This window comes from Salvelinus fontinalis, unplaced genomic scaffold, assembly GCF_029448725.1.
Source record: "Salvelinus fontinalis isolate EN_2023a unplaced genomic scaffold, ASM2944872v1 scaffold_0925, whole genome shotgun sequence".
NCBI lineage: Eukaryota > Metazoa > Chordata > Actinopteri > Salmoniformes > Salmonidae > Salvelinus > Salvelinus fontinalis.
This window is the reverse complement of record NW_026601134.1, coordinates 57,622-68,251: the sequence shown is the minus strand read 5'-3', so window position 1 is coordinate 68,251 and position 10,630 is coordinate 57,622. Positions and strand designations below refer to the sequence as shown.

General features: G+C 43.8%; 1 protein-coding gene across 1 annotated transcript; it reads right to left on the bottom strand.

The window, feature by feature from the left end:
* Window positions 1–895: 895 nt before the first annotated feature.
* LOC129847677 (dachshund homolog 1-like) lies at window positions 896–1,938 on the bottom strand. The gene has a single exon (XM_055915424.1). It carries the CDS (start codon window positions 1,503–1,505, stop codon window positions 951–953), a length of 555 nt encoding a protein of 184 aa, XP_055771399.1. The 5' UTR covers window positions 1,506–1,938; the 3' UTR covers window positions 896–950.
* Window positions 1,939–10,630: the final 8,692 nt, after the last annotated feature.

Genomic DNA, 10,630 nt, shown 5'->3' with positions numbered 1-10,630 from the left:
CGGTGATTCACACATAGTTGCTGGAGATCAAACCCGGGCAAAGACATGTCAGACTGGATGGTTCATATGAGTAAATGAATAAATGTCAAAAGTAGCCTTTTACAAGAAATAAGTCTTTAACCTCTAAAAAGCTGGAGAGGACAGAGGCTAAACCAACTCTTTCCCCAACAGCATTTTCACTTTCAAATTGCACTGAACAACTGATTAACGGATATTCAAATAAATAAATCACACCCTTTCTGATATTAACTTTTTCATTTCCTGGGTCAAGAATGTGTTCAGTGTTTATCCCAAATGGCACCCTATTCCCTATGTAGTGCACTACTTTTGACGATGGCCCACAGAGCTTTGGTCAAAAGTAGTGCACTACATAAAAAATAGGGTGCCATTTGAGATGCCGACTCTGTCATCTCAGTGCAAATGAGCCAAACAGCAGGTCACACAGAGAGTTACAGAGACCAGCCGATTTACATAATGAAATGATAAATATAGAGAAATAGACATCTCAAAGTGTATCTCTCCAGTGATGAGCTCATCCTCAGGGCTACAACGTATTCATATGAGAAGGCAGTTACACTACGCGCAGAAAACGACGAGAGGGAAACATAGTCAGGCAGCAGCTCCCTGGTTTAAACTGCCGCTTTGGGCCAAATGAAAATTAATTAATTTCTGTGAAGAATCAATTTCTCAGAGTAACTAAGAGTGTTAAATGCAAAGAGATGGGGAGAGAGAGAGAGAGAGATAGAGTGTGTGTGTGCGCGCCGCAACCCCCCCCCCCCCCCCCCATTACGCACACCTCCACATTATTGCAGAGACTCAGTTTGTACAACTGAAACACTTTTAAAAGATAAAAGATTGGAAAATGTGTCATTATTTCTACAATGTTGCTTTGTTCGGTCGCGTCAACTCTTTATGACGACATCAGAGATAGATGCACCATGGAAACCAACTCACCTGGCGTTAGTACAGTCGTTGTACAGCGTCTCGAAGTCTCTCCGTGAGATGAGTTTACACCGGTTCACTCCCGGTTGGATAGCTCCGAGGCCCCGGAGGATGCGGACCTGTTCCACGTTACAGACCACCGGTGTGATCTGGAGCCGCTTCAGCTTGGTATAGACCGTGTGCAGTCCGCCGACCAAGTGTTTCAGAAACAGGTCGAACGCCTGCGGGAGGCAGATTAGCTCGTTGTCTTTTACCGTGAAAGAGGCGAGCTTGGCGCCTCTGACCTCGACCATTTTAACCTCGTTGTTTTGCGGAGTGTTCTCAACCGGCGACGGGGTAGAATACACCGGTTTACCGGGCAGGACGTCAACCGGTACGCCAGGGCTACCGACGGGTACTGGTAAAAGGTCCGCGCTGAAAGGGTTCAGTCCGGTGGGCGCGATAGATGGTGAAGGGGATGAGGACGTGGTTGCTGGTGGCGGAGAGTTGGTCGCCGGTGAAGTCTGTATCGGAGGCGGTTGGACGAGAGGAACCGAGGGCATGAGAGCAGCCGGAGAGGCCATGATCCAAATCTGTATAAAAAAAAAAAACTGTCTGAAAGTCTCGAAAGTCAAGTGTAGTCTAAAAAAAGTGTCGCGAGAGAAACAGAAATTGAAGAGTTGAGAGCTCGTCGGTAGGTTTTATTTTTTTTAAGCTGAGAAATGTCGTTGGAGATGCAGTGAGCGGGATAAAGGGTCCGTGCGTCAGGATACCGATGACAGAATTGAGCTAGAGTGAGGAGCTCGCGGACGGGATGATACTGTCACATCATGAAAAAGAGGAGGAGCCTCTAAATATTCTTAGAAAAACATCACAAGCATCTGTTGACCGTGTTCAGAACATGCGGTCCATTAGGCTAGAATAAAACTGGAATAGAAACTGAATACGTTGATGAATAATTTGTATAAGCAGCACAAGCTCCGGAGAAAACGCTATACCTCGCCACTGAATTTTAACTGTAGGATTTTGACTATTCAGTGTGTGGAAGGTGCCCACTGCTTAGAAATAATAACCCCCCCAAAAGGGCCCTCTAAGGGGGGAGAAGAGGGACAGACAAGAGGACCCTGACTTTAACCTCTGACCCTCCTCAAGCCCCCACCCCATCTTCCTGTCACACACCACATTAGGGACTGAGCCTCCACAACCCCTCAAATGCATGCCTTTGACAGTTCCCTGCTAATGTTGATGAAGACGGAGGTTTGGAGACATAGAGGCTAACTGACTCCGCTCAGAAAGATAAATAATAATGACACTGACTTCGCTGATTATCCAGGAAGAAGTGTGCTGACAACAGCTACTTTCCATCCACTTGGCCACGTTTTCCAACCAGAGATGTTTCCATCACAATGACTTTTTGCGGATAGAAAACTGTGTGTGATGATGTACACTACCGTTCAAAAGCTTGGGGTCACTTAGAAACGTCCTTGTTTTTCAAAGAAAAGCACATTTTTTGTCCATTAAAATAACAAAAGATTTATCAGAAATACAGTGTAGACATTGTTAATGTTGTAAATGACTATTGTAGCTGAAACGGCAGATTTTTTAGGGAATATCTACATAGAAGGCCAGTATCTCGGAGTCGCCTCTTCACTGTTGAGAGATATGTTTCTCAAACTAGACACTCTAATGTACATGTCCTCTAGTTCAGTTGTGCACCGGAGCCTCTTTCCATTCTGGTTAGGGCCAGTTTGCGCTGTTCTGTGAAGGGAGTAATACACAGCGTTGTACGAGATCTTCAGTTTCTTGGCAATTTCTCGCATGGAATAGCCTTCCTTTCTCAGAACAAGAATAGACTGATGAGTTTCAGAAGAAAGTTCTTTGTTTCTGGCCATTTTGAGCCTGTACTCGAACCCACAAATGCTGATGCTCCAGATACTCAACTAGTCTAAAGAAGGACAGTTTGATTGCTTCTTTAATCAGGACAACAGTTTTCAGCTGTGCTAACATAATTGCAAAAGGGTTTTCTAATGATCAATTAGCCTTTTAAAATAATAAACTTGGATTAGCTAACACAACATGCCACTGGAACACAGGAATCATGGTTGCTGATCATTTACAACATTAACAATGTTTACACTGTATTTCTGATCAACTTTATGTTATTTTAATGGACAAAATGGAAAAAAACAAGGACATTTCTAAGTGACCCCACACTTTTGAACGGTAGTGTACGTGCAATTCAAAATGTATTTTCCCGTTAAATTCCTATATGCCGAATGAAACATAGTTAAATGGGTTTCCATCGCATTTTCATCCCTACTGATGGTGTTGTCACAAAAACTGTTGCCTATATAGGCCCATAGAAAATGTTTCCACGTTGGTATAGGCGCATGCGCTCTAGCCAACAGCTGGTAGATAACAGTGCGGGTAGGCTACCTACATTATGAGATTATTATGTTTAAGAGCGATATTATTGTTATTTGTCAAACGGCAGCCAAGCATCGATCATCGTGTCACCAGAATAAGACCCTGGATATTTATTGGAAAGGAGCATCAAGCTCATCACCTTGTACTTTCACCTCCCTGTGAAGTTCATCACAACTTGTTTCATCTGTAGCCTAATAAACTGCATGCTTTCCCGAGTCGTAGTGGGAGGAGGAGCCAAGTCGTCCCGAGTCGTAGTGGAAGGACCACACAACATATCATCGCGTGACTCCAAATGTCCTTCCATATGAGGGTTATTATAACAATATTTGCGCATAAAGGCATTCGAACCGTTATTTCTCGCATAGTGAATTTTAGCGACACAAAAAGATCCCACCATGTCAAACGAACAAATTGTCTGTCGGCATTTATGAAATTGTACCGGCATTTCATGTTTCCATCAGCCTGGTCGTGACTTTTTCCATGTGTCAGGTAATTTATTCGCATGAAATGGATGGAAACGTGGTTAGCGATATGCGGTTGTCTCACTTAGTTACCTTAAGATGAATGCACAACAATGCACTAACTGTAAGTCGCTCTGGATACGAGCATCTGCTAAATTACACAAATGTAAAAAAAACACAAAAAAAACACACAAAAAACACTAAAGAAAACACTGAATATACACATTATCTGTAAATGAAAGGCATCAAGTGAACAATGTGGATATTGGAGCTTTTCGATGCACCGTTGTTTCATCCGGTATATAGCCTCGTCTCCATAGGAATGCACAGTGCTTTAACGGAACATCACGTTGATAACGATCTAAGTCACAGAGGGAGAGAAGAAAACCTCAAGAGAGCGTGTTATGGAGAGGAGGCGGAGAGAAAAGTCTCTTTATTCAGCTTAAAGGTCTTTTCACTCTTTTTTTTCTGCTTCCCCATCCCTCTTTTGAATAAGCCTCTTGTGTTTTTTAATTGGCTGGAATTAATCTTAGGGATGTAGATGCCCGATTTGCATTCATTAAAAGTCAACTGAAGAAGTCAAGCTTGATTCTAATCAAATTTGCTTAATTATGCTTAGCTTTCAGCATCTCCCAGGAGAGAAGAGAGAGAACTGAACTTCACTTTTGTCTTTGGAAACTCCTGCTCTATCTCCTGCTGAGATGGCTTTTTACCAGCAAATAGACATTTTAAATGTCAGGACTCACTAAAAGACATGGAGAGGGAGAATTGCCACCTATTGGAGGAAAAAGTCTATGCCACCGGTCTGAAACCTGTGGCCCACGGGCCAGATGCGGCTTTGTCGCCGGTTAATAGCGGCAAATTGATTTACACACATAATATCAGAAGTGTACTTCAATGTCAAATGAGCATCATCCAGCCAGTAATAAACCTGAAAGCGCCAAATTCCACCCAAAACATATTTGAAAAGCTGAAGGCCACTGTGTGAGGGCTCTCTGTCGCTGCTGAAGAATGGTGTAGTGACCATAGAAATATAATGACTAGAACTGACATTCCCATTCTATTTCTGTAATAGATAATTCTATATCTATGGTGGTGACATCCTGTGTCTGTTAGTCAGTGTGCTGTCTGTACCACTCTACCCTGCAGGGGTAGATACTCAGGACAACCACATCAGACTGATGAGGCATAAATACCACTCTATCCATTCTCATTAAGTAAATAACAACATATTTAACGCTTCATCTCTATCAAGAGGCCTCGGGTCAGTGGGTGAGGAAGAGCAAGAGAAAGAGAGAGAGGTAGTAAAGAGAGAGACAGAGACCAAGATAAAGAGAGAGAAAGAGGGAGTAAAGAGAGAGACAGAGATAAAGAGAGAGAAAGAGGGAGTAAAGAGAGAGACGGAGATAGAGAGAGAGATAGTAAAGAGAGAGACAGAGATAAAGAGAGAGAGATTTTGAAATCTGTCCCAACCACTCTCAGCCATAATCCTAACAGACAAGCCTTTCCGTCAGGAGCTGAATCAGCCATTAGGACCCAAATCAACACAGAGTTCCAGAATGCTCCCGTGTCATCGATGATAATGGAAATTGATTATGCGTATGGAAATGAGCTGTAGTCCGCGGCAACGTGACCTTCAGCGGTGCTAATTGAAACAAGTGTGGAGCCTCAGCGTCAGTTATCAGGCCTAACAGCACACCATAAATCATCATGAAGACCCCTGTCACAACACGACCCATTAGAACGGATGTGTTGTTTCTCTCTCCCTGTATCAGACCAGTCTGAACATGTCCGTTGGTTAGATCCCTGGGTTAATAGGACCAGATTACGCTTTAGAAACGGATGAACAGTCACAGTTCAGACTCATGTAGGTGTGGAGATGGAGAGACAGAGGGAGAGAGAGAGAGAGAGAAAGAGGGAGAGAGAGACAGAAAGAGGGAGAGAGAGACAGAGGGAGAGAGAGAGAGAGAGAAAGAAAGAAAGAGAGGGAATGAGAGAGTGAGAAGGAAAGAAAGAGAGAGAGCGAGAGAAAGAAAGAGAGGGAATGAGAGAGTGAGAAGGAAAGAAAGAAAGAAAAGAGAGAGAGGGAGTGAGAGAGAGAGAGAGATTTAAAGAAAATGAGGGAAAGAGAGAGAGAAAGAAGGAGGGAGTGAGAGAGAGAGAGAAAGAAAGAAAGAGAGGGAATGAGAAAGTGAGAAGGAAAGAAAGAGAGAGAGGGAGTGAGAGAGAGAGATTTAAAGAAAATTAGGGAGAGAGAGAAAGAGAGAGGGGGAGGGAGAGAGAGAGAGAGAGAGAGCTGATGTGGTGATGACGGGGATTGATTTAGTTAGAGTTTGAGGTGAGGAGGTAACGAACGGTGCCAGTGGCACAGAACAGGTTGAAGGAAAAGAAGAGATTAATGAGCCAAATACACCTGATCTGTCGAAAGTAGTAGACTTGTTTTTCTTAGTTGAGTTGACTCAATTTGACCTTGTGCATCCAACAAAAAACAAACAGTGTTGAGTGAATGAGAAAAATAGCCAACACTCTGAGAAAAAAAGGTACTGTTTAGAAGCTAAAAGGATTCTTCAGCTGTCCCCATAGCAGAGCCCTGTGAATAACCCGTTTTGGTTCCATTCTTCAGCTGTCCCCATAGCAGAGCCCTGTGAATAACCCGTTTTGGTTCCATTCTTCAGCTGTCCCCATAGCAGAGCCCTGTGAATAACCCGTTTTGGTTCCATTCTTCAGCTGTCCCCATAGCAGAGCCCTGTGAATAACCAGTTTTGGTTCCATTCTTCAGCTGTCCCCATAGCAGAGCCCTGTGAATAACACGTTTTGGTTCCATTCTTCAGCTGTCCCCATAGCAGAGCCCTGTGAATAACCCGTTTTGGTTCCATTCTTCAGCTGTCCCCATAGCAGAGCCCTGTGAATAAACCGTTTTGGTTCCATTCTTCAGCTGTCCCCATAGCAGAGCCCTGTGAATAAACCGTTTTGGTTCCATTCTTCAGCTGTCCCCATAGCAGAGCCCTGTGAATAACCCGTTTTGGTTCCATTCTTCAGCTGTCCCCATAGCAGAGCCCTGTGAATAAACCGTTTTGGTTCCATTCTTCAGCTGTCCCCATAGCAGAGCCCTGTGAATAAACCGTTTTGGTTCCATTCTTCAGCTGTCCCCATAGCAGAGCCCTGTGAATAACACGTTTTGGTTCCATTCTTCAGCTGTCCCCATAGCAGAGCCCTGTGAATAAACCGTTTTGGTTCCATTCTTCAGCTGTCCCCATAGCAGAGCCCTGTGAATAAACCGTTTTGGTTCCATTCTTCAGCTGTCCCCATAGCAGAGCCCTGTGAATAACACGTTTTGGTTCCATTCTTCAGCTGTCCCCATAGCAGAGCCCTGTGAATAAACCGTTTTGGTTTCAGGTAGAACCCTTTCCACAGAGGGTGCTACATGAAACCCGAAAGGGTTATACCTGGAACCAAAAAAGGGTTCTCCTATGGGGACAGCCTAAGAACCCTTTTGGAACCCTTTTTTCTAAGAGTGTACATATCAAGTCAACTGACAGAGAGGCAAAGTTAGGTGTAGTTAGTAGATTGTAGATGTTCCTAGTGAAGAAGCAGCTCACTGGTCAGTCAGTGAGAGACAGGAGTAAACTGATAATAAAGTTGAAATGAAGTATGAGAGGTCAACAGAATCGCCACATAAAGAGATGAAGAGTCATTGAAAAAGTAGAAAGTCAATCTCATTGTGGAAGATTGAATTAACATAAATTGTTGACGACTAGAGGTTATTATTGAGAATACATTTATGAACCAAACAATATGCAATAGCCACTGATTAAGAGCAGATGTTGTCCACCTGTTAAACACAGGATCCGAGTGCAATTCACTGCGTCAATGAGTCGTTCCAATAATCTAATCAAGGGGAATATAATATATATAATCATATCCATCATTACATAGTTGAACACACAAAATTCTAATTTGATAAAGGATATTTCATTATAAGTGTAAAAACACAAGGGAGTTTACCCGTCGAGGCCTCTGTGAAGGTTGCTGCTATCACTGATCACTGGCCTCGTGGATCCTTATTCAATTAACAACACTCTAATGAACGCAATTAATGAATGAATAAATGCAGGAGTAATAGAGGCGCTATATGTTAAGCATCTAGGTAGACAGAGGAATACCTCATTATGGATCTAATCCTATTGGAACCTGTTCAAAAAAACAACAAAGTCACTTAAAGACGTTGGGAAGTTGTTCAACATATTCTAATCGCAATTAATCCATTCTCTTCTCTAATGAGCTTTAACGATGCTCTTAATTGTTTATTATCCAATATGCCAGTTATGAATTTTAAAGGAATTAAACAAGCAGAAGAGTTTTACACTGTTATTAATCAGTATTTGTATTGGCAAGGTCAACATGAAAGAGTCCCTGAAGAGTTGGATGTTTAGCTGGATCTAGACGAGGCTCCTCAGATAACCACTAGACACGTGATGTGGATCAGCCTACTGGGTGTTGAACTAGACACGTGATGTGGATCAGCCTACTGGGTGTTGAACTAGACACGTGATGTGGATCAGCCTACTGGGTGTTGAACTAGACACGTGATGTGGATCAGCCTACTGGGTGTTGAACTAGACACGTGATGTGGATCAGCCTACTGGGTGTTGAACTAGACACGTGATGTGGATCAGCCTACTGGGTGTTGAACTAGACACGTGATGTGGATCAGCCTACTGGGTGTTGAACTAGACACGTGATGTGGATCAGCCTACTGGGTGTTGAACTAGACACGTGATGTGGATCAGCCTACTGGGTGTTGAACTAGACACGTGATGTGGATCAGCCTACTGGGTGTTGAACTAGACACGTGATGTGGATCAGCCTACTGGGTGTTGAACTAGACACGTGATGTGGATCAGCCTACTGGGTGTTGAAAGTACAAAAGACAGAAACAGAAACACAGCAAAAAAAAGAAACGTCCTCTCACTGTCAACTGCGTTTATTTTCAGCAAACTTAACATGTGTAATTATTTGTATGAACATAACAAGATTCAACACATGAGACATTAACTGAACAAGTTCCACAGACATGTGACTAACAGAAATGGAATAATGTGTCCCTGAACAAAGGGGGGGGTATCAAAATCAAAAGTAACAGTCAGTATCTGGTGTGGCCACCAGCTGCATTAAGTACTGCAGTGCATCTCCTCCTCATGGACTGCACCAGATTTGCCCGTTTTTGCTGTGAGATGTTACCCCACTCTTCCACCAAGGCACCTGCAAGTTTCCGAACATTTCTGGGGGAAATGGCCCTAGCCCTCACCCTCCGATCCAACAGGTCCCAGATGTGCTCAATGGGATTGAGATCTGGGCTCTTCGCTGGCCATGGCAGAACACTGACATTCCTGTCTTGCAGAAATCACGCACAGAACAAGCAGTATGGCTGGTGGCATTGTCATGCTGGAGGGTCATGTCAGGATGAGCCTGCAGGAAGGGTACCACATGAGGGAGGAGGATGTCTTCACTGTAACGTACAGCGATGAGAATGCCCTCAGTGACAACAAGCTCAGTCCGATGATGCTGTGACACACCGCCCTAGACCCTGACGGACCCTCCACCTCCAAATCGATCCCGCTCCAGAGTACAGGCCTCAGTGTAACGCTCATTCCTTCGACGATAAACGCGAATCCGACCATCACCCCTGGTGAGACAAAACCACGACTCGTCAGTGAAAAGCACTTTTTGCCAGTCCTGTCTGGTCTGGCGACGGTGGGGTTGTGCCTATTGGTGACGTTGTTGCCGGTGATGTCTGGTGAGGACCTGCCTTACAACAGGCCTACAAGCCCTGAGTCCAGCCTCTCTCAGCCTATTGCGGACAGTCTGAACACTGATGGAGGGATTGTGCGTTCCTGGTGTAACTCGGGCAGTTGTTGTTGCCATCCTGTACCTGTCCCGCAGGTTTGATGTTCGGATGTACCGATCCTGTGCAGGTGTTGTTACACGTGGTCTGCCACTGCGAGGATGATCAGCTGTCCGCCCTGTCTCCCTGTAGCGCTGTCTTGGCGTCTCACAGTACGGACATTGCAATTTATTGTCCTGTCCACATCTGTAGTCCTCATGCCTCCTTGCAGCATGCCTAAGGCACGTGCAGATGAGCAGGGAACCTGGGCACCTTTCTTTTGGTGTTTTTCAGAGTCAGTAGAAAGGCCTCTTTTGTGTCCTAAGTTTTCATAACTGTGACCTTAATTGCCTACCGTCTGTAAGCTGTTAATGTCTTAACAACCGTTCCGCAGATGCATGTTCATTAATTGTTTATGGTTCATTGAACAAGCATGGGAAACCCTTTACAATGAAGATCTGTGAAGTTATTTGGATTTTTACTAATTATCTTTGAAAGACAGCGTCCTGAAAAATGGGACGTTTCGTTTTTTGCTGAGTTTATGTCTTAATGCTGTAAAATAATTTTATATTATAGAAAGGTAAAGGAATAGCTGGTTAGATATTTTCACGTATGGTGACGATGTTGAAAGTCCTATTGTTTTTCTTCAAGGGGGTAGCCTAATGTACAGTAGAATTCACAGCCACAGGAGTACTATAGCAACGAGTGTAAGTACATCTTTGTTGCCATGCCGAAACACTAATGAAATCTTTCCAGCAGTCATATTAAAGGCAACAGATGCATTAAGGCAGAAATAATCATTCATCTGCAGAGCAATTAGTGGGACTGTCAGAGCGAGTGTTGCCTGTTGAAATTACCCAACACAATGTCATTCATTATAACATTTAATGTTCCACACGATCGGTCATGTCATAAGAGTATAACCATACGAAATGCA

What these genes read in the sequence shown, in the direction of transcription:
- LOC129847677 (XM_055915424.1), bottom strand. Translation starts at nt 1,505, where the DNA reads ATGGCCTCTCCGGCTGCTCTCATGCCCTCGGTTCCTCTCGTCCAACCG.